The sequence below is a fragment of the Corythoichthys intestinalis genome, chromosome 2, assembly GCF_030265065.1.
Source record: "Corythoichthys intestinalis isolate RoL2023-P3 chromosome 2, ASM3026506v1, whole genome shotgun sequence".
Lineage (NCBI taxonomy): Eukaryota > Metazoa > Chordata > Actinopteri > Syngnathiformes > Syngnathidae > Corythoichthys > Corythoichthys intestinalis.
Genome location: NC_080396.1, coordinates 54,166,138 through 54,190,320, shown reverse-complemented (window position 1 = coordinate 54,190,320; position 24,183 = coordinate 54,166,138). Strand labels below are relative to the sequence as shown.

Genomic DNA, 24,183 nt, shown 5'->3' with positions numbered 1-24,183 from the left:
GGCGCACACGCCTCTCCCTCATAAAGCAAGTTTTTTGCAATTTTTCTGCAGTCGTTTGGCTGGCGTGATGCAAAAAATAAACGTATTAATCCGCAAAATCAGCTGAATCCTTAGTCCTCATACACAACAGTATGGCTGTTTAGTGAAGAGTACGCCTTCACCCGTACACGTCACAGCGCCCTCCTCCTCAATGCAAGACCGAAGCCGGAAGTCACTCATTTTCATGGCACGGGATTCAAAAAAACTAAATAAATATAGCGATCACTTCCACACACATCCAAGCGGTCCATATCATTCAGGAACATAAAATACCGCATGTATTATGAAATAAACATGCTTTTTCGTGTCACATGCACTTTAAGGTCTCTAGGTGTGGGTAAAAAAAATGCAATCAAATGTGGTAACCCCAGTTAAAACTATTGCATAAAGGAAATGGCAGCAGAGGTGCTACAAACGCAACTATTCCCTCAATGTCCTGTCCACAATTGTTTTGTATTCAGCAAAGTATTGTAAAATCATTGGGTTGTGAAGCTGTTGAATGAACCCCACTTTGACCTTTTGTTAGATTTTTGGAAGTTCATCTGTAAAGCTGTCGCGTAAACCAATTTTAGTTTCTCTTAGGAGGCAATTTTCTCAGTAATAAATAATGATTTAGAAGGTATTCACAGATCTGTGTGTGTGCGTGCGCTTTGCACATACTGTACAGTACTTAGAATTAAGTCCCTCAAACGACTTCCCCAGACTACACGATTTTTAGCATGTGCCTAAAGATCAGTGTCAGATTACATGATATTTCACAGTGGGTCTTGGAATGGACGCGATGTGAAAATACAAGAGCCTGTCTGTTTATTGTGTACAGCCACTATCAGTGTATGATTCATTGATTACATATCTGTTTTAGAATCCAAAATCTGAAAACGGATAATGACTTGTTATTTCATTTCTGGTTTTCGAATCAAAATTATCAATTTATCATTCGTTCATTCCTTATGTGTTTCAGAATCCAAAACCGAAAAAAGGATTAACGACTTGTCTTTTTTTTTTTTTTTTTTTTCATTTTAGAATCCAAAATTGGAAAACGAATAACGACTTGTTATTTCATTTCTCGTTTTGAAATCAAAATTATCAGTGTATCATTCGGTCATTACACATCTGTTTTAGAATCCAAAATCGGAAAACGAATAACGACTTTTTATTTATTTTTTTCATTTTAGAATCCAAAATCAGAAAACGGATAACTACTTGTTATTTCATTTCTCGTTTTCGAATAACAAATCGTAAAATAAATAACGGCCTATGTAATCACTGTTTTGATTTTGTTTTGAAAGAACTGCGCAGTTAAAGACTGGCCTCACTGAAAAAAAGCCAACAACTTCAGGGTCGTGACACATCAAAAATACTACAAACCACAAAGGAATAGAACAAAATTACCATCCATTCTGTCATATTCTATTTTTAATGTCGAAGCAAGTTCATGAAAAAAATGTCCCTGTATTGCTATCATTTGAATGACATAGTGATTTTAAAGAATTAATTTTTAAGAAAACATTTAATCCACAACTATAATAGCAAACATACAGGTATAGGTATGCTACTCTAACAAAGCATGCCAGTGAACCTTCTGGCTGGAAGCCCATATCTTGGTTTCCCTGAGGTGGCATTTCCATTGCATGCATGTGCAATGTATTGCAAATAGGCAGGTTACAAATTCTTCTTCGTTCACATAAATAAACACGCCTCATGTTTTAAATCTGGCGACTTGCCTGACTCGAGTCAAATCACTCGACGCAAATCCTTTCTGAAGCCCTCACTAGGCTGAATGTCATGGCAGTGAGTAAAACATATCAACAGACAAACTTGAGCATTTACTTACTGTATTTCCTAGAAAGAACTATGATCTATGATGGGAGAGTGAACGTAGCTATTACATATGTTCAGTGCTCATTTCTTTGAATGCGCTATTGCATAGTCGGAATTAGACTACGGTGGCATAGAGTGGTGGCTATTTATTATTGCAAGTCAGCATAATTCAAAATTAAGAAATCTTAACTGAAAACACTGAGTATTTGACCTTTTTCACCATGCGAGTCGCTAGTACTTTCGAAATGCCAGTTAGAAGTCCATATTTTTGATAACCTAGTAAAATTAACTCATGAATGTAAGTCAGGGTAGCTATTGGATTTTACAATGTAAATATCTGACAAGGTTTTTTTAATATGTATGTGCGCGTTCAAGTAGGTTGAAGATCGCATGCAGTGACTAGGGGCTGCTGCTTGTTTTTACCTCTGCTGCACTTTCACTGCAGTCAACCTCTTCCATATTTGATAAGCAGTAAATTGACCTCTCTGCAACCAGCAAATGTACTACAAAGACTTCTCTTATCCGTTGGCCTTTATATACAGTACTGTAAGATGTGTAAAGAGCATACTATTTACTGATATACAGTAGTGTGCCACATTGATTAGTGATGATGTAATCCAAATTTCTATAAATATATGTAAATGTTTATTGTCCAGCTGGTGGCATCTTATAGATGTTTGTTTTCTAAAAATTTATGAAAGCTGATATTAAAGGATTATTACCAATTAAAAAAAAAAAAAAAAAAGTATGGGCTCAGCAACAGGTGGCGAGCCATCACCAAAAATTATTGAGTAATGCTGTGAACCAACTACATATACAGTATGTGCATATATTTACTGTATGTGAGCATCTTTGTAATTGTGAAAAAAGGAGTCCGATAAATACATGATGCACTTCTGTCAAGGTCAGCCATTCAAAATAGGATAAACACACGCTTATTCAAACATGTAAAGGCCCATTTAGTTGATGCACTAGCACATACGCACACAAAAGCAGACGCATGCTGTCACAGTAAAGAAAAGCAGTGAAAAATACAGGCTTGGGTGCTATGGCAGCTGCGACCCTGAAAGCTTGCATTTGGTCCAGTCTGGCAAATTACATATTCACACATTCACACGCGCACATTCACGTCCCTATCCAACATCCACCGATTTCATACTGGTGGTCTTGTCATTACAAGACAGAAAATTCGATCATGCTAACTTTTAGTGCCTCCTAAAGTCGTGTTGTAATTATGCTTCACTAATTAATTTGCTCAGACGCATAAAAAAAAAAACTAAAACTAAAGATGTTTTTTTAGACCAATACAACAGCCTTGTTAATCACTTTAAAATACAGAAGGAATACTCTGCCTTGTTTTGACTCCATTAATATATCCAAGCTGTTCGGGTGGGCCTAGTGGAAATATGATTAAGATGACTGACAGTTCTATCTACTCTTTTTCCACAGGTCCGCATTTTCCCTTACCTGATTGGCCGTGAGTCAGCCTTTGCAGATAATCTCAAATGGATGGCATGTGCTAACAAAGGTAGGATCAACACACAACTCTAACTACTTTGTTCACCCATATAATCCCCTCCCCCCATCAATGAGTTTGTAGCATGTTATTGTGAGATACGCATAGATATTGCAGTGATTGTTTGGCCATTGATGTTTGGTCATACCTGTGAGGGTGATTTGGATTGAGAATGAGTCTTGTATGCATAGAGTATGCAGGATGTTAGATTGTGTGACGATGGCAAACAGAATATGTTAACAGGATGTTTGTGAACAATCATTGAAAGACACAATTTTCCAGCTGCCACATTATGTTCTTCATGTTTGCACAAACTAAGTACAGTAAGTATAATATGTATGATTCAGTAGCTATACACAGGGATGGACATAAAGGTTTTATTTTAGCTCTCAAGTGAGTACCAAAGATAATTGCTTGGTATTCATTTATTATATCTTGGCCCTCCTTATTTTCCTGACCGGGTTTGGTCTGGGCAACGCATAACCCACGGCCTATCTCCAGATAAAGTGCAACATATGTGCTAATTTTATTTTGATGGACACGTGTCATCAGTGCAAGAGGAAGAGAGCACCAATGCGTCTTCGTTTACCTTACTTAAACTTAGTGTTACGTGCCAAAGATGGCTCGCGAAAGGCGTAACATAAAACAAGCCACACAACTGTACAAGTGGACACAAATTTATTTACACAATAATCAAACTCGCAATGAATATGTACAAAATGCCGAGGAAGCGTGACTTCAGGGTAAGCCCAGGCCAAAACAACAAACAGAAGGAACTACACTTAAACCCCACCCGCTAACTAAACCCTGGTCATGTAAAAGGAACAAAGAAAAGACAGCGTCTAACCTAACTTCCTACTCTATACAAAACAGGAGAAAACGGGTTGAACAGAAATGGCGACTTACCCTTACTTGCTTCAGTGCTCTTATTTACAGTGGTGAACAAAAACGATCCAATAACGAATAAACACAAAAGATCTCACCGAAAAAGCGGGAGTGTATCAAACTAGCGATCAAAGTGCAAACGAGCGTGAATGGCGAGCAAACAGCTAGCGAGGAGGAACGCGACAGAATACTGCCAAATTGCGACCTCATAGAACGTTGACAGCGGCAGGTTTATGAAGCTTGGCGCCTTTTTCTTGGCCAATCAGCAGCGGCGACGTCGTCAGTCCGTCCTGCGTCGATCAGCTTCCGTCACAGTGGGAGGGGAAGCAGCCAGCTGGTGGAGGCGACGATCAGCTGACTGGAAGAATCTCAGAAAATTAACCATTAAACGGCCAGGGGCCGTCACACCCCCCACCTTAAAAACAAACCTTTACCCTTTTATAACTGGAATAGTCAGCGGTCGCGGGTTCGACCCCACGTATACTTCCAAATTTTGGAGGGCAAATAACGATAGGGTCTTTTGGTCGAGTGGGCGCGCACATTAGCGTTAGCAGGATTTCGTGGCCCCACTCCACGTCACCAACTACGACCTGGTTTTCTAAATTTGGCGAACTGTCAGGCCTCGTCAGGGTAGCAACCATTTTTACACACGAATTTTTACTTTGTTCACGTTGCTGAGCCCTGACCAACTTAGCATGGCCCCCGTCGAATTTCAGTTCAGCTACAGGTGGTAGCAGCCTATCTACTTTTTTGTCAGTCACTGTAGGTGTAGTTGGTGACAGCACTGACTCGCACACACAGTCATCATTTACATCTGAATTTGGGAAAACTCTTTCCCCTACTAAATCATTACCCAAAATAAGCTGAACCCCATCAACAGGTAACTTTTTACGAACAGCGACTTTTACAGGGCCGACAACTAGTGGGCAATTCAAATATAACTTGTGCAATGTCGCCCGAAATGGAATCATTCCAACTCCCACAACTAAAGTGTCTGTTTTGCATGACGAGACAGCCGAAAAAGGTCAAACAGAGGCTAAGATGAAGGACTGGCTTGCACCAGTGTCACGCAGAATTTTTACCGGCACCGAGTTACTGCCATCAGCTAATAGTGATACTTGGCCTTCAAAGGTGAATGGCCTATACGACTCCCTAATCTTATCGATATTAACCCCCTCTGCTGCTAGCTTGGATGGTGCAGAGGTTTGTTGGACACAACCCATGGTTTTGGGCGGACTAGGGGTCCGCCGTTGCTCTTTCCTTTTGAGGACAGGGCAGGCAGCAATTCTATGACCCCTTAAGTGACAGTAAAAACACTCCCCATTAAAATGAGACAACGAACTAGGCCGCGACGACCCACTAGGCGGCACTTTTTGTCTTTTTAACGCGGAGTTAACTGAAACTCTATCGTGGCGATCAGCAGACCGCACGCCCCTATGAGTCAACACGAACTCATCTGCCATAACGGCAGCCTTAGACACGGAGTCCACCTTTTGTTCATTTAAATACATGATTAAATTTTCGGACAGACACGATTTAAATTCCTCCAGGAGGAATAGTTCGCGCAGCTGCTCAAATGTGCAAACTTTGCTCGCCATACACCAACGATCTAACAGTACAGCCTTCTCACGAGCGAATTCTGCAAACGTTTGAGTAGGCGTCTTTTTACACTCCCGAAATTTCTGGCGGTATGCTTCAGGGACAAGCTCATATGCCTTTAATATCGCAGCTTTCACAGTGTCATAGTCCATGCTTTCGTCCATGGAGAGACACGAACACACCTCCTGCGCCTTTCCTACTAATTTACATTGGAGCAAAATGCTCCACAAATGTTTCGGCCAAGCGAGAGCTGAGGCGATGCGCTCAAAGGCGTTAAAATACGAGTCGACCTCACTCTCGCGAAACGTCGGAACCAAAGCAATGAACTTACTTGCGTCAACTGGGTTCGGCTGCATCATGGGTGCATGCGGGGCTAAGGGGGTGGATGTGGATGGGGTCCGCTCCAGCTCCAAGGCCCTGATGCGTAGGTGCATAAGCTCAACCTCCCTGGTCTTCATCTGGAGCTCCACCTCACGAAGTTGAAGGGCCAGCTGTAAGTCTCCCCCGTCCACCCCTGCCTGGAGTAACGCCGCCGGATCGGCGGCTGGCGGCGGGGCTGCGGCGGAGTCATCCGCGCCCGCTTGGGATCGTGAGCCGGCAGCTGCCGCGCCCACGTCCCCCTCAACAGGCGTAGCCACACCCATGTGCACTAGACGCTCCGACAAACAGGCCTTTATTTCTTTCTTGCGCGCGTTTAATGGTACCGGAACGTCAAATAGGTTTGCAACCAATAGTAGGTCGGCTTTACTGCAACGATCTAATTTCTCAATGGACGGAAAACGCGCAAACTCGTCCATGTCGAAGGTGGCAGACATAATACTGTGGAAGCTGACTTACACAACCGGGAAGAAGCGAACAAAAAAAAAAAAATACCACGGCCAAACGAGCACGGGTATCGCACACTGCGAGGTCAAAAAATAAACAAAAAGCGAACACAAAACACCACGGCCAAAAGAGCACGGGTAACGCACAATACGAGGGATCCAAAAATGACCCAAACGAAAAGAACACAAAACACCACGGCCAAAAGAGCACGGGTACAATCACTGCGAGAGGTCCCGGGTCCGACTCCCGGACGAGCCCCCAATTTTATGTTACGTGCCAAAGATGGCTCGCGAAAGGCGTAACATAAAACAAGCCACACAACTGTACAAGTGGACACAAATTTATTTACACAATAATCAAACTCGCAATGAATATGTACAAAATGCCGAGGAAGCGTGACTTCAGGGTAAGCCCAGGCCAAAACAACAAACAGAAGGAACTACACTTAAACCCCACCTGCTAACTAAACCCTGGTCATGTAAAAGGAACAAAGAAAAGACAGCGTCTAACCTAACTTCCTACTCTATACAAAACAGGAGAAAACGGGGTGAACAGAAATGGCGACTTACCCTTACTTGCTTCAGTGCTCTTATTTACAGTGGTGAACAAAAACGATCCAATAACGAATAAACACAAAAGATCTCACCGAAAAAGCGGGAGTGTATCAAACTAGCGATCAAAGTGCAAACGAGCGTGAATGGCGAGCAAACAGCTAGCGAGGAGGAACGCGACAGAATACTGCCAAATTGCGACCTCATAGAACGTTGACAGCGGCAGGTTTATGAAGCTTGGCGCCTTTTTCTTGGCCAATCAGCAGCGGCGACGTCGTCAGTCCGTCCTGCGTCGATCAGCTTCCGTCACAGTGGGAGGGGAAGCAGCCAGCTGGTGGAGGCGACGATCAGCTGACTGGAAGAATCTCAGAAAATTAACCATTAAACGGCCAGGGGCCGTCACACTTAGAGATAATGTTGCTTTATTTAGTGACTTTTACTACATTTATCGGAACTATCTTTTAAAAAAGAATCTCAAAATTCAACATTATAACAGTGGTCCTCATGTGAGCAACTTTCATATTTTCTGCGCAGTGAGGTGAAGAGCGGACTTAAGCCTGAGTTCTGCGTTGCGGTGACAACGTCAATGAGCATTCGATAGTTCTGCGGCAAGGGAACGCGATGCTCTGTAATTCACTGCCAAGCCACTAGAGGGGTGTGGCGTTGTGTTTGTACGGTTTTGGGGGACTCTTGTAAATTCCCTTTAGTTTTCGTCCGGTTACACAACAATGCCAACGGAGATGGAACGGCAATCCTTATAATACCTTGAAGGAACATCGTACATGTGGTCGTACTTGCGGACCTCTTCGACGATCCTCTTGTCGGCTTGGTCCATTTTTGAGGCAAGTGCAAGAATGTTTGTAAATGGCGGTGATTTCGCGCTGAACCGGAAACAACAGTCTGAGCGGACCAATCACAGTCCATTTGCGTCACGTCACCTTGACGTGACGCGTAGTCAGAATTTTGTGGAGCCGCGTGCCTGTAAATCGTGTCTGCCTTGACGGCGTAGGTCTGCCGCAGAAGCATAACTACGCCTTTAGCCTGGAAATGATTTAGAAATCTTAATGGTATGGAGATTATAGACGTTTTTGTGGATGTTGCTTGAATATTGATTTATAATTGAATGTGTGTAGATGTAATTTGAATTTGACTGAATATATATTTTTTGACAGAATTTTATTTTATTTCTGGTTTCCTCGTTGGAAGTTTGTTATGAGAAAGTACGGCAGACCTACTGAGCAGATCACATCCCATCGGCGGGGCAAAGATGGGCATAATGAAATTGGCTCTTGGAGACTGCCTTTTTCCCTAATCACTGGTGTCCATGCATGACCCTCCCACAACCACCAATTAATTAATACAAGAATCGTGACCTACGAACGACTGGTGACCAATTTTGGGTGCAGTCCCCTCTTTTGCCAGTCAGCTTGTGTTAGGGTCCGCAAATGCGGAAACAAAGTTGGACCTCAAAATAGACAAAAAACAAGGGATGCATTTAAGGCTTTATTGAATACAAAGAAAAAAATAACACGCGGCCGCAGAAAAGTGGAATAACAAAATGGGTCCGTGACAGCAGGTCGACAGCGATCAATAATACTAATGCGAGGGCAAACCAAGGCGATAGGCAGATAGCCAAAAAGACAAAACACTCAAATACCAGCACAAGGTATAGGGTAGGCCTGAACAATATTGGAAAAAAGTATTATTGCGATTTTTTGGGGGGTTTGCGATATTATATTGTCATATGAAAAAAAAAAAAAAAAAAAAAAATTAAGAAATTTTGGAAAGACTTTGGATGACTCACCATGACCACAGTGTACAGTGATCCCTCGTTTTTCGCTGTTAATGGGGACCAGAACCCGCCGCGATAAGCCCCTCCCCAGTTTTGTTTGTGTGGGTGTGTGTGTGTGTGCTAAATGTATGTATTCAGATTTAGCATTGGAAAGAGCTAGATAAAGGAGAATTTTTTTTTTTTTTGTAATAATTATGATCAGTTTTAAACATAACTGACCAACCGAATCATTTTTAAACAAGAATAAAGTACTGTAGTAGAAAAATGCTTGGCTTTATTAAATGCTTCTGTTCACCTACCATGGCTGTAACTCTTGGAGTGACATACAGAAATTACAAACTCTTCATGATCGTTTCTGGCATTTATTTTATATGTCGCGAATAGGGATGGGAATTGATAGGATTGTTACGATTCCGATTCCATTATCGATATTGCATAACGATTCAATTCTTTATCGATTCTCTTATTGATTCTAATTTGGGGAAAAAGAACAACAAACGTTTTGATTGGCATCGAGTTTGTTTAATCAGAACTCACAACCTTACAAACTCACAACGAGATCAAAAGAGGCCCAAAGCCTCAATGTTAACTGTGGCAATAAGTGGCAAATACACAAGAATGTGAAACATTTTACTGAAACATTTATCTAATAGAAATAAAAAATATTGGTATATATTGGCAGATAGGTTGTTGTTCTGCGTTTGGCAATATGTGTTAAAGCAGGGGTCCCCAAACTTTTTCCTGTGAGGGCCACATAACTTTTCCCTTCTCTGATGAGGGGCCGTGGTCAGTTTGTAACAAAAAAAGTGTGACGATTGCAGAAGTGCATAAATGTAAAAAATTATTGTTTTTCAGAAAGCCACAATCAAATAACCCTTTCTGGATTCTTCACAGAATGAAAGTAAATAAAATAAAATAAAAATAATAATATAATAAAAATAATTAATAATAAAAACACTATTAATTAAATAGATAATAACCAAATAACCCTCTCTGAATTCTTCAAGGAAAAAGGCCAGGAAATAAATAACACGATTGAGAAAAAAAAAAAAAAAATCAAAATGGCCGGACCAAATGTGGAAGCGGGACGTATTTCGGCCGCGGGCCGCAGTTTGGACACCCGAAGAAATGCCGCATCCAAGCGAGTGAACGAGCGAAGTGAGAGAGGGAAACACTTCTACGAGCCTACGTTCTTTGTTAATGTTAATATCTACAGAGGCAACGCCTGTATGTATAATCTTTTGTGTTGTTGTTGTTGTGTTTTTACTCGCGATCGGACACTTAAATCCAGTTGTGTAGTGGTTTGAACGATGTGCTAATGCTAGCGAACGAATGCTAACCATACTGTTATTAGCAGCTAATCATCGCTGATTTACGTTGATGCAAACCTGTTTGTTATTGGGGACAAAATTGATTTGTTTCATTTCTATTTTTAGTTTCACTCTTCAAGTGATGGTTGAATAAAGTCAGCAAATTATACCAACGTCTTCTGTATCGTCATTTCGGAGTTTAGCTAGCTGTATAGCTGTCTCGATGAGTACAGTGCAGTCTATTCCCTCCCGATGCAGTTATCTCCACCTTGCAATGACTACAAGTCGCTTTGTTGTAATTTTTCCTCGTGAAGTGAAGACACACTTTCGAGCGTTTGAACCTACGTGCTGTCATTGTTATGTTTATGGCTGCAAAGCTCGTGCTTACCCGTCGTAACCTTTCATTTTCACACTCTTTCCTGGTGAATTGTAGTCCAACTTTGGAGCGAGTGGTTATTGGCGCCATGCTAGTTTGATGCGTCTGGACAACAAGACACGTCACGACGCAATATGCGTCTTTAGGAATCGTTAAAGGGATCGTTAAGGCTTTTTCATTGTGATGTCGAGGCCTCGAAACACTCGGAACCGGTTCCGAATTGGAATCGGATTTCGATTCCCATCCCTAGTCGCGAACATCTCCACACACACACACACACACACACACACACACACACACACACACACGCACACATACACACACACACACACGCGCACACACACACACACACACATTAATTCCAGCGCATTTCCTTGCAGAAACTGTTTAACAAGTTAAATGATTGACACATTGCTGCGTGTGTGAAGTCCGCTTCTTTGGCAAGATCAACAAACATCGTTAACTTGAATAAGCAAGTGCCGCAGTGACTGTGAGGAACAAAGAGCTAGGAGGGGGAGGGAAGGAGGCTGTGCGCAGAACAGAAAGCGTATGTGGATTAAAAACAAACAAACAAAAAAACTATGCGATAGAACTATCACGCATGCGCACATCGCGATGGCGATGTTTAAACGATATATCGTTCAGGCTTAGTAGAGGGTTACAAAACAAGAGAAGCAGGGGTGATTCTAGCAAATGCAACGAGACTCGAGAGTACATGGTGTCAAAAGGCAATCAGCAAGACAATATCTCGGCACCCTTCTCTTGGATCGCCAGCATTTAAATGCAATGTTGATGAGCTGGCATTGGATGCAGGTGCGATGTCGAGAACGCCCCCACAACACACTCTGTAACAAAACACAATCTAACCGGCAGCAGAATATGACAGCTTTGCTCCAGCAAGCTCCAGCACACCATGACCCTTACAAAAAAAAGCAATGTTGGAAAATGGATGGTGTACAAGGATCCGAAGGGTTTGATCCACCCGCTTAACATATTTGTGAATGAAACACATTACCACATCACATGACAGCTGAGCTGTGTGCGCCCATGCTCAAGATCAGCATTTTAAATTGCGTCAAAACTTAAGAAGGGGTGTCTTCGGCGCCATAGTAAAAGTGCACCTTTCAGCCATGAAACTGTCATTTCTACCAAGTTGTCTGACACCGTATCCCTGCGCCGTTCTCCTATACATATTGGCACAGACTGTTCTACTGAACCCCAAAAAACATGCAGCGTACCATGGGCTGGCACTAAAAACATGTAGAATAGAATCGAACTTTATTTGTCATTGCAAAAAGTGCAATAAAATTGCAAAAATCCCTACACTCAGCGCAAAAAAAAGAAAGAAAAGAAAAACAGCGATAATTGAAGAGTCACATTTTGCCCCATTTAATCAACATGCAAAGAAAGAACAAGATTGCATTTAGGAGATGCATTTCATGGTATTCTCATAAATAGAATCCGTAGGTCTGATTTTGTTATATTTATACTATTTTCCTGTTGTAACCAAATTTTTGTTAGACTCGATATTTTAAGTGTCAGGCTTCAGAAGAATTAAACTAATCACACTCAAGTCGTGCTTTGTTCATTCATGTGTATTCTCACAAATGTACCCTGCCAAAAGAGTTGATTAAGAACATATTTATGCTATCATCTTGAATAGTTCATGTTGCTCCTCTCATAGGTGGATCTACTATTCAGGCGAAGTAGACGATCGCCTTAGTAGGGGGCCCCAACCAGCTGCCCTTGCCCCAACGAGCAACGGCTTGGGCCACCGGAGTCAGCAGCACCCCCAACTATTCGTCATGTATAATTATGTCAGCATACCAAACAAATAACAAAACAAAAAAGAAAGCCATTTGAATGCTGCATTTATATTATCCCCACCACACACACACACACACACACACACACACACACACACACACACACACACACACACACACGCGCACTACAATGGACTGTTCCACGATGACGGACTGAGTATCAGTCGCTTAGCTTCATTTAGCGCCGTTTAGCATCGCTTAGCTCCGCTTAGCTGTTCTTTAGCTTCACTTAGCTCTCCCGCGGTTTTTACACCACTAAGCTCACTATTTTTACAGCTCACTTGCTACTTTGCACGTCGGATATCGTTTATTTCGAACACATGAGCGAACGTGCTCTCCATGAGAGCCAAAGTGCAGTGAGCGAGGAAGAAGTTGAGAACAGGCCTCTAATGCCACTTTTAACTTTCTTCTTCTTCATACCGAACATAAAATACACGACAGCACACCCTGTGGCGAAACTATGTAGTCCAGTTCCAATCAGTCATACAAAAACACTCAACAGCTGGTTAACAGCAAAAGCACATCATGTTCATCATATAAATGATGATTTCTGGAGTTAATTCCATATACTTCAAAATTAATATTATAATATGTTGAATAAATACTACATACTACAGATTATACACATAGCTTTCAAATGACACTCTTCATGACAAATATGATTGGCAATGAATAATTATTATAATTATTATACTACTATTATATATAGTAGTATACTATAATAATATTGGTAGAATTCTTTTAGAATTGTTTTGAATAATGTTGGAAAGGCAAAGTCAGTGTTCTGAATCTGTTTACTTTCCATTCTTTTGCACTAGTAAATGCTATCAGCATTTAACCTCATTGTTTATTTGTGATTAATTATTGTTTTTAAAAGATAATTTGTACTTTAATAAAGAATTTAAGTGTTCCAAAATAGTTTTGTGAATTAATAAGCGTCAACAAAATTTCATTGCTTAATTAGTAAAAAAAAAAAGAAAATTATTAGATTAATCGATTAATCGTAAAACTAGTTGGCTGACTAATCAGGAGAAAATTTGTCGTTTAGGACAGCCATAGCGTACCAGAACATATTTCCTCCACACCCTTCTCACCTTTTTAACCCCTGACCAATGAAGAGGGCCACTGGATATGTTCGCCTTAGGCCCCAAAATTGCCAAGTCCGCCACTGGCTTCTCTCTTGGCCTGTACCAATGTTAGGTGTAATGAATGGGAGGATTCTTTTTTTTTTTTTTTTTTCCTCCCCATCTCTTTCTCCCTGACGGCTCAGCCCGAAGGACGCCCTTAGGCCTCTCAAAGAGACTACTCATTCTTCACACAGCAATGTGATGAACGATGGTGCTACACCAAAGCAGCTTGTTTTATACCTTACTTGAACCACAACATTGTGTGTGTGTGCTTGTGTGCGTGTGTGTGTGTGTGTGTGTGTGTGGATGTGTATAAGTTTACGTGTGCTCACGTATCTTTGGTGTGTTATAGTCGGCTATCTGGTAGAGTAATAGCTGGATCCCATGGTCACATGGTTCATTTCCTTGTCAGGTTCAAGAGTTGTAACATTTTGTCCTACAGTATACAACATTTGTTGACAAATTATGGTATGCGAACCACTAGAAGTACATAGTGTCCTTTTGCAAAAGATTCACTGAATTAAATGTTTAAACTTCCTTAGCATTTTTAATTGACTACAGTACAATTCAGTTGTTAATTAGCACTTTGAAATATATGCAAATTTAGTCATTTTTCCAACTTTTATTTTTCTAACACTGATTTTCTATACCCCTGTTTTCTTCTAATACAACTAAATTGAATTCTTATTTAAGTATATAATATTTTTTCTATATTAATAATATATTTAATAATGTCAAATAAAACCTCTACCTTATTACAATATGAAGGCCTGTTAGGTCCGTTATTCATGAACAGATCATCTTGAAACTTGGAAGCCATGTAGCATGATCTATCGATCTTCGGAGCCTGATTTCAGATTTATTCTTTTCAGACATGCTCAACTAATTGCGGTTGCCTGCAGGTTACTTGTGCTTATTTTTTCATGAAAATTTTGTCCTACTGCAATACCGTACTTCATTTTTGGCCATGGTGGTGATACTTGGCAATTTAAATATTAACTAAGGTAGTATTTGCTGGAAAAGAAAAGGTAGCGAACCGGCGCTTTATAGACAAGTTTCCTGAGCGAAATATGGCCGGCGCCATCTTGGTAAATGTCTGCTCCGAACCTCCGTTTTAGAAAGAACAACATGAATTGCAGTTGAAGTAAGCAGTGTGTTGACATAAAATTGCAAAATCAAACCAGAGGAACCCACGGAATCTCCAAAAATGGATTTAGCACGACAGAGATGAAGCTCCAGGACTTTCTGTGTTGTGCATTCGTTCTTATCACTTCATTGATCGTTCGTTGACAAAATTATAACAACCTGTAAGCCTGTGTTGATGTGAGGTTTAGAAAGATACACCAGACCACTTGAGTGACCAAAATGAGGTGAAATTACAAGTAATATTACATTTGCCGAATGCAGAAGGGCTGACACAGATTTTGTTGTTACAAGGAAATATTGCAAGGTATGTACATATAAACAAAAATAGTATGTTATTCTTTTATATTGCAGATATTGATCGCAATAAAACATTTGGACAATATGATTCCATTTCATGTTTTATTCGAAATGATTGGTGCATGTGCAAAACAGGTCAATAAATCACAGTTTATAAAATTGTTAGAAACATATTAACGTAAGTTGAGCATACAAGTAATGTGTTATCAGACAGCAGAGCATAAGGGAGCCTCGCCAAACTTTCACCCGACATTACTAAACATAGACCCTGGGCGGCATCCAGACGGGCTTTCTCCCACTGTCCTTGGTAATTCAAGCTCCAATAGCGGATCTTAAAAGTTTCTGCAGTTAAAATGCTCGTAGTTGGATCTCAGGATCGAGCTGACGGTCAGCCACGAAGCGAGGCGCCGTCTCCAGCCCCAGCCTTTCGGCCGCCCGCGGGTAAAGCGCATGTAGTCTCGGTATATAATAATATTAATAATAATAATACATTTTATTCATAGAGCGCTTTTATCAATGCTCAAAGACGCTTTACAGTTGAAACAAAGAAAAACAATAGAGAAAAGAATTACAAATTAAAAGCCAATTTAAAAAGATGAGTTTTTAACAATGTTTTGAATGTGGGAAGATCAGAACAGGTGCAGATGGTTTTAGGGAGTGAGTTCCAAAGTGAACGGGCAGCAACGGAGAAGGCTTTGTCCCCCCAAGTACGGTGTGTTATTTGTCGGGGCAGTACGAGAATGTTTCCATTAGATGAGCGAAGGTGACGGGGGGGGAGTGTGGGGGGACAGAAGGTCCGTGAGGTATGGAGGAGCCATGTGATTGAGTGCTTTGTATGTGAGAAAGATTATTTTGAACTGTATCCTGTGTGAGATAGGAAGCCAGTGCAGTTCGTGGAGGACGAGGGTAATGTGATTCCTATAGGGAGTAACTCTCCTCTCCTCCTATATGTCCATCAACGTACAATAAGTGTTGTTGTGAGGCACATCAACTTACTGTATCTTCCCTTGCCAAACAGTGTTTTCCACCTATAAACAGACAAACAAAAATCTTGTAACACTTGCATTAATGCGTTGACATAATTGTGCCATGTTACACGTATCATCATAATCACAATCATCATAATAACAATATCAAAAGCAACAAGTCATTCCATGCGCAAAATTTTAGCTTTAGTATTTTTTGAGCACCGGACACATGAAAATGCAGGGATAGGAAGAACATACCTTCCAAAACACAGCGGCAACATGACTACAAAAACACCCTGTCTTTGTAGTGGTACGAGCTTGTTTCCACATCTGCCTTCATGAACATATTGCCCTGTCGCGATGATGGCAGATGGATGAGGTATTTCCAAATTCTTTTTTAAAGGATTTGATGAGTAATGTTACTCCAGCTCCACTGTTGTTTTGGATGGAGAAATTTCAAAACACATGCAGAAGTAAAGCGGAAGTACCTCAGAAACTTATCTATATAATAATTAGAAACCTCCATATTTCCTGTCCCTATTTTGGGATTTTTTTTAAGTGACTGACTCTTCTCCATCACAAAACCCTGCAATATGTTAAACCAAACTCCTATGGTGCTGGCCCCATTCTCCATGCGGAAAAAAAGGTCCCTGGCTGGACCGATGACCCCAAAATCTATTTCCTCGGTTTTCTCCTTGAGTGCCTCATGATGGCGGTGACAGTTTGCTTCTATGGACTATTCTCCTTTTCATTTTTTCCCTCCTATTTCTGACTTACTGCTTCCCTGATTCTTTCAGTTCCCTGTTGAGATAAGAGTACATTCTGTTCTACACATGGGCATTAGCATCGTAATGGCGATATTGTCGTCACATGAAATAGCATCACATTTGGATTTAACTTTTTTTTTTCTTTTACATAAATTTGACACTAAATAATGCCTATTTCTGAACTCATGCTGATTTTCCTTTCACGTGTGCATGACTGCAGGAAATCATCTAGCTATTTCTTGAGTACCGGTATGTATCAAGCTTCATCTCACTGCTTTCTGCCACCTTCAGAACTGTATATGCATACTGAGTATATTCCATTTATTTGCCTGTGAGGCTTTCAGGAGTGCTGTAATTAAGATTTTTTCAATCTCTGAAGTGAATGTAGTAGTAAAACATTTGAGGAGACTCACCGTTATCAGATTATATTATTGGCAATTATATTGATATTTCTGCTCAACAGGTTACTTCACTCAGATATCCACACTGGCAGATGTCCAAGAGAATGTGATGGAGTATCTTCATGTGCTGAGTCGGCCTAAGGTGATTGACAGAGAGCATGATACAGTTTGGACTGAGGCTTACATTGATACCACGGTAAGTTGGTAAAAGCAACTTTTCATTATAAACTGGGAAGATTTATTAACTTGTTATAGAACCTTCCATCATTTTTCAGGATATTCCTAAAAGTAATTTTACTCTTTACTGAGGAGTGCATATTTGTTATTAAGGTACAAGCAGTGTCCAAACACTAGATTTGTGTTTGTCACATTGTGTAGAATGCAAATGCGGCACTGTTTGTGGGGGTGCATACGTACTTGTGTGCGGGTGTGTTTGGAGGTAAAAATATACTGACTAACTACATGGGTTGTTTGCATATTTATACCAAAATAACTCTCCCATGGCTTTGTTGCTTTACTCAACAAATATTCATGCAAAATCAGTATGTGAGCAGCTAGTGGTGTTGTATTCCCTTAGTGCTCTGTTCATAACTGCTCTGTCATGAAGGTAATGTCCAACTTGTTTAGGCCCCAATGTCCGCTATTTCAGTTAGATGGATATACAGTTACAGTATTAAAACAAATAAACAAAAAATGAATGAAACCTGATGAGAAAAATGAAAATGAAAAAATAATGAATAGGCTTACATGTTGTAAATATGCGGCTGGAAGATCATACAAAAAAATTCAAAAGTACCCAGAGTTTTTCCACATTCATACTCTTTCATGACCTTTTTTTTTTAACGCTGAGAATATTTTGGGGCGCAAATTAAAAATTGACTTGTAAAGTGAATATTCACTTTTCATTTTATTGATTCACGATATGACTGATGAGACAGAATGTAGCCACTCATTCAAAGAAACTAGAGGAACAACAAGGACCACTTGGACTCATTATCAGAATGTACGTATTTACGTTGAAACACCTGTTAGTTTCTGAGGAGAAAATAAACTCTCTTTACCACTGTGAAAATACACTGTGATTTTTTTTTTTACTTTCCAAATTTTATTTTGTTGATTTTTATCTATTTCCTTAACACAAAGAAAAATAGCAATTACAATATTTAAAAAAAAAAAAAAAAAAAGAATCATAAGTTGCCCTTTAAACATAACCCCATAATACGTTTTAATGAAACATTTAAAATGTTCATCGATTCATGACCAAATGGCTCTGTTTTCAAAACTAACCGTGGTCCCTGAAAACGTGAATAAAAACCTGCATAGTGTATGTAGAAGAGTTTGCATAATTTTATTAGGAGTCGGAACCTCATGGTACCTCACAATACGATACGATTTCCATTACAAGACTCGTGATAACGATTATCTCACGGTATCGTGATAGAGCGATTATCGATAAATTGGTCAGAAAATTCAGATATTACATTCTACGATACAACTGTTGAAACAAAAAACAAGATATTTTAAAATAGAAAAAAATTCATTTAATAAACAGTGACACCTTTTCTGTGCAGCATTGCTGTAACAATAAATCTACTGCAAATTTTGTACCTCTTTTGGAGAAATCATGATGATGGCCCCCTTAATTTCTTTAAAATTTTTAACTGTGCTGTAGGTGTCAGTCAGCAGTTGAGCTTGGAGTGGGGCATTTGATTAGCATTTGAGATGTGGGACTCAGTCACATTCTTCCTCAGTTTAAAAACAACAAAATAAAACAAAAAATATTAGCTAGTTAATAGCTTTTGAGTTGAAATCCTAATTTTTTTGTGTGTGTTGGAAGTATTGAGTAATTTAAAAAAAATATATGAATTGAATGTATAGAAATAAGCAATAATTACTCATTTTTAATGTGTAGGCTACATCAATTAACATGCACATCACCTTATATATCTGGAAAGCTATTCAAACCATTTTTATTGCCTATTGTATCAAAATGGCAGAAATAACAGTTTGTGTAGTAAATTAGATGGAAAGTGGTTCTCAAATAATATCAAATAAATCAGTAAATTTATGTAGGCTTCTTTGATATTCATTTCCATCCAATTTAGGGTCCTGGTTTATTTGATCTCATTCAACACCAAATGTCATCAAAATAACACATGTAAACTAGAAACTGCAATTTCGGGAGAAATTACACACCTTGGTCTTTCCTCTGTGGAGACACAGATCTTAGCCCCACTCAGGTCTATCAATAGAATGGATCATAATGCCAGTCATTGGCAAAAAACAAAGTAAAAGCCGTTAGAAATGAATGGGAGAATTGGACGTCCATGGACGTCAATGGCGGCACCTTTCATAATTGTTAATGGAATCGGGGAAGTTTGGGGGACACGTCTTAATGATATCTAGTCATTTTCTGTTGATTTGGGGAAAAAAAAAAAATTCCCATTGAAAATGAATGGGAAAAATTTTGGACGTCCATGGACGTCAATGGTATCAACTTACATAAGCGTCAATGGAATCCAAGTACATTGGCATCAATAAAATGAACAAACATGAAGAAATGCAATTGGAAATGAATGGGAAGTTTGGACGTCCATGAACGTCAATGGCATCACCCTCCATAAGCGGCAATGCAATCGGGGACATTTGGGGGACACGTCCTAATGATATCTAGTCATTTTCTGTTGATTTGGGGAAAAAAAAAAAAATCCCATTGAAAATGAATGGGAAAAATTTTGGACGTCCATGGACGTCAATGGTATCAACTTACATAAGCGTGAATGGAATCCAAGTACATTGGCATCAATAGAATGAACAAACATGAAGAAATGCCTTTGGAAATGAATGGGAAGTTTGGACGTCCATGGACGTCAATGGCATCACCCCCCATAAGCGGCAATGCAATCGGGGACATTTGGGGGACACGTCCTAATGATATCTAGTCATTTTCTGTTGATTTGGGGAAAAAAAAAAATTTCCCATTGAAAATGAATGGGAAAAATTTTGGACGTCCATGGACGTCAATGGTATCAACTTACATAAGCGTCAATGGAATCCAAGTACATTGGCATCAATAGAATGAACAAACATGAAGAAATGCCATTGGAAATGAATGGGAAGTTTGGACGTCCGTGGACGTCAATGGCATCACCCTCCATAAGCAGCAATGCAATCGGGCACATTTGGGGGAAACATCCTATTGATATCTAGTCATTTTCTGTTGATTTGGGGAAAAAAAAAAAATTCCCATTGAAAATGAATGGGAAAAATTTTGGACGTCCATGGACGTCAATGGTATAAACTTACATAAGCGTCAATGGAATCCAAGTACATTGGCATCAAAAGAATGAACAAACATGAAGAAATGCCATTGGTATTTAATGGGAAGTTTGGACGTCCATGGACGTCAATGGCATCACCCCCCATAAGCGGCAATGCAATCGGGGACATTTGGGGGACACGTCCTAATGATATCTTGTCATTTTCTGTTGATTTGGGGAAAAAAAAAAAAATTCCCATTGAAAATGAATGGGAAAAATTTTGGACGTCCATGGACGTCAATGGTATCAACTTACATAAGCGTCAATGGAATCCAAGTACATTGGCATCAATAGAATGAACAAACATGAAGAAATGCCATTGGAAATGAATGGGAAGTTTGGACGTCCGTGGACGTCAATGGCATCACCCTCCATAAGCAGCAATGCAATCGGGCACATTTGGGGGAAACGTCCTATTGATATCTAGTCATTTTCTGTTGATTTGGGGAAAAAAAAAAAAATTCCCATTGAAAATGAATGGGAAAAATTTTGGACGTCCATGGACGTCAATGGTATAAACTTACATAAGCGTCAATGGAATCCAAGTACATTGGCATCAAAAGAATGAACAAACATGAAGAAATGCCATTGGAAATGAATGGGAAGTTTGGACGTCCCTGGACGTCAATGGCATCACCCTCCATAAGCAGCAATGCAATCGGGGACATTTGGGGGACAGGTCCTATTGATATCTAGTCATTTTCTGTTGATTTGGGGAAAAAAAAAAATTTCCCATTGAAAATGAATGGGTAAAATTTTGGACGTCCATGGACGTCAATGGCAGCACCCCCCATAAGCGTCAATGGAATTGGGGACGTTTGGGATATACGTCCTATTGATATCTGGTCATTTTCTGTTGATTTGGAGAAATTTAGTTTTTTCCCCATTGAAAATGAATGGGAAAAATTTTGGACGTCCATGTAAGTCAATGGCGGCACCCTTCATAAGCGTCAATGGAATTGGGGAAGTTTGGGGGACACGTCCTATTGATATCTGGTCATTTTCTGTTGATTTGGGGTAATTTTGTTTTTTCCCCATTGAATATGAATGGGAAAAATTTTGGACGTCCATGGCAGACAATGGCATCGACATCCATATAGTCAATTGAATCCAAGTACATTGGCATCAGTAGATTCGACATGCATGGCCGTCAATGGCATCAATGCAATGTAAATTCCATTGGAAATCCCATTGGAAGTGAATGGGACTTTTCCCATTCGAAATGAATGGGATAGTTTTTGGCAAATTTCCGAGGAAGCGTAATTTTTTTCCAAATTCTGTATACAACTTTTATGCCCCTCACCGTCCCGGAATTTTTGATGCCCAAATTATGTGATTTGGTCAAAAATTGTAGGACTAGATACATTTTGAAACTTTTTTTTTTTTCACGGAAAATTGCCGTTTACGGACGAACGGAAAAATTTTCGGGGCCATTTGTAAAGTTTCCTGTGTCACGCGAAAATTCCGGTCGTGCCGATACTTGAACGGTGCCGATCGGTCTAACGGTTCGGGCTGTGAAGCGCGCGTTTTTTTTCCATTCAAAATGAATAGGAAAGTTTTTGGCAAATTTCAGGGGAACCGTAAATTTTTGCCAAATTCTGTATACAACTTTTATGCCCCTCACCGTCCCGGAATTTTTGATGCCCAAATTATGTGATTTGGTCAAAAATTGTAGGACTAGATACATTTTGAAACTTTTTTTATTTTTCGGAAAATTGCCGTTTACGGGCGAACGGAAAATTTTTCGTGGCGGTTTGAAAAATTCCCATCGTCACGCGAAAAATCCGGTCGTGCCGATACTTGAACGGTGCCGATCGGTGCTACGGTTTGGGCTGTGCGTTGGCTCAAAAAAACGCGGAGAATTATTGAATAATAATAATAATAACTAGAAACTGCAATTTCGGGAGAAATTACACACCTTGGTCTTTCCTCTGTGGAGATACAGATCTTAGCCCCACTCAGGTCTATCAATAGAATGGATGATAATGCCAGTCATTGGCACAAAACAAAAAGCCATTAGAAATGAACAGGAGAATTGGACGTCCATGGACGTCAATGGCGGCACCCTTCATAATTGTTCATGCAATCGGAGACATTTGGGGGACACGTCCTATTGATATCTAGTCATTTTCTGTTGATTTGTGGGAAAAAAAAAATTCCCATTGAAAATGAATGGGAAAAATTTTGGACGTCCATGGACGTCAATGGTATCAACTTACATAAGCGTCAATGGAATCCAAGTACATTGGCATCAATAGAATGAACAAACATGAAGAAATGCCATTGAAAATTAATGGGAAGTTTGGACGTCCATGGACGTCAATGGCATCACCCTCCATAAGCGGCAATGCAATCGGGGACATTTGGGGGACATGTCCTATTGATATCTAGTCATTTTCTGTTGATTTGGGGAAAAAAAAAAATTCCCATTGAAAATGAATGGGAAAAATTTTGGACGTCCATGGACGTCAATGGTATCAACTTACATAAGCGTCAATGGAATCCAAGTACATTGGCATCAATAGAATGAACAAACATGAAGAAATGCCATTGGAAATTAATGGGAAGTTTGGACGTCCGTGGACGTCAATGGCATCACCCTCCATAAGCAGCAATGCAATCGGGCACATTTGGGGGAAACGTCCTATTGATATCTAGTCATTTTCTGTTGATTTGGGGAAAAAAAAAAAATTCCCATTGAAAATGAATGGGAAAAATTTTGGACGTCCATGGACGTCAATGGTATCAACTTACATAAGCGTCAATGGAATCCAAGTACATTGGCATCAATAGAATGAACAAACATGAAGAAATGCCATTGGAAATGAATGGGAAGTTTGGACGTCCCTGGATTTCAATGGCATCACCCTCCATAAGCAGCAATGCAATCGGGGACATTTGGGGGACACGTCCTATTGATATCTAGTCATTTTCTGTTGATTTGGGGGAAGAAAAAAAAATTCCCATTGAAAATGAATGGGTAAAATTTTGGACGTCCATGGACGTCAATGGCAGCACCCCCCATAAGCGTCAATGGAATTGGGGACGTTTGGGATATACGTCCTATTGATATCTGGTCATTTTCTGTTGATTTGGAGAAATTTAGTTTTTTCCCCATTGAAAATGAATGGGAAAAATTTTGGACGTCCATGTAAGTCAATGGCGGCACTCTTCATAAGCGTCAATGGAATTGGGGAAGTTTGGGGGACACGTCCTATTGATATCTGGTCATTTTCTGTTGATTTGGGGTAATTTTGTTTTTTCCCCATTGAAAATGAATGGGAAAAATTTTGGACGTCCATGGCCGTCAATGGCATCGACATCCATATAGTCAATTGAATCCAAGTACATTGGCATCAGTAGATTCGACATGCATGGCCGTCAATGGCATCAATGCAATGTAAATTCCTTTGGAAATCCCATTGGAAGTGAATGGGACTTTTCCCATTCGAAATGAATGGGATAGTTTTTGGCAAATTTCCGAGGAAGAGTAATTTTTTTCCAAATTCTGTATACAACTTTTATGCCCCTCACCGTCCCGGAATTTTTGATGCCCAAATTATGTGATTTGGTCAAAAATTGTAGGACTAGATACATTTTGAAACTTTTTTTTTTTT

General features: G+C 40.0%; 1 protein-coding gene across 3 annotated transcripts in view; it reads left to right on the top strand.

Moving 5' to 3' along the window:
- Window positions 1-24,183, top strand: part of LOC130930315 (voltage-dependent calcium channel subunit alpha-2/delta-3-like) — a 288,134-nt gene that overhangs the window by 100,202 nt on the left and 163,749 nt on the right. For all 3 annotated transcript variants that reach the window (XM_057858208.1, XM_057858191.1, XM_057858200.1), the window contains exons 11-12: window positions 3,310-3,388; window positions 17,309-17,442. In XM_057858208.1, the coding sequence (XP_057714191.1) occupies window positions 3,310-3,388; window positions 17,309-17,442 (213 nt within the window). The remainder of the gene's footprint in view (window positions 1-3,309; window positions 3,389-17,308; window positions 17,443-24,183) is intronic.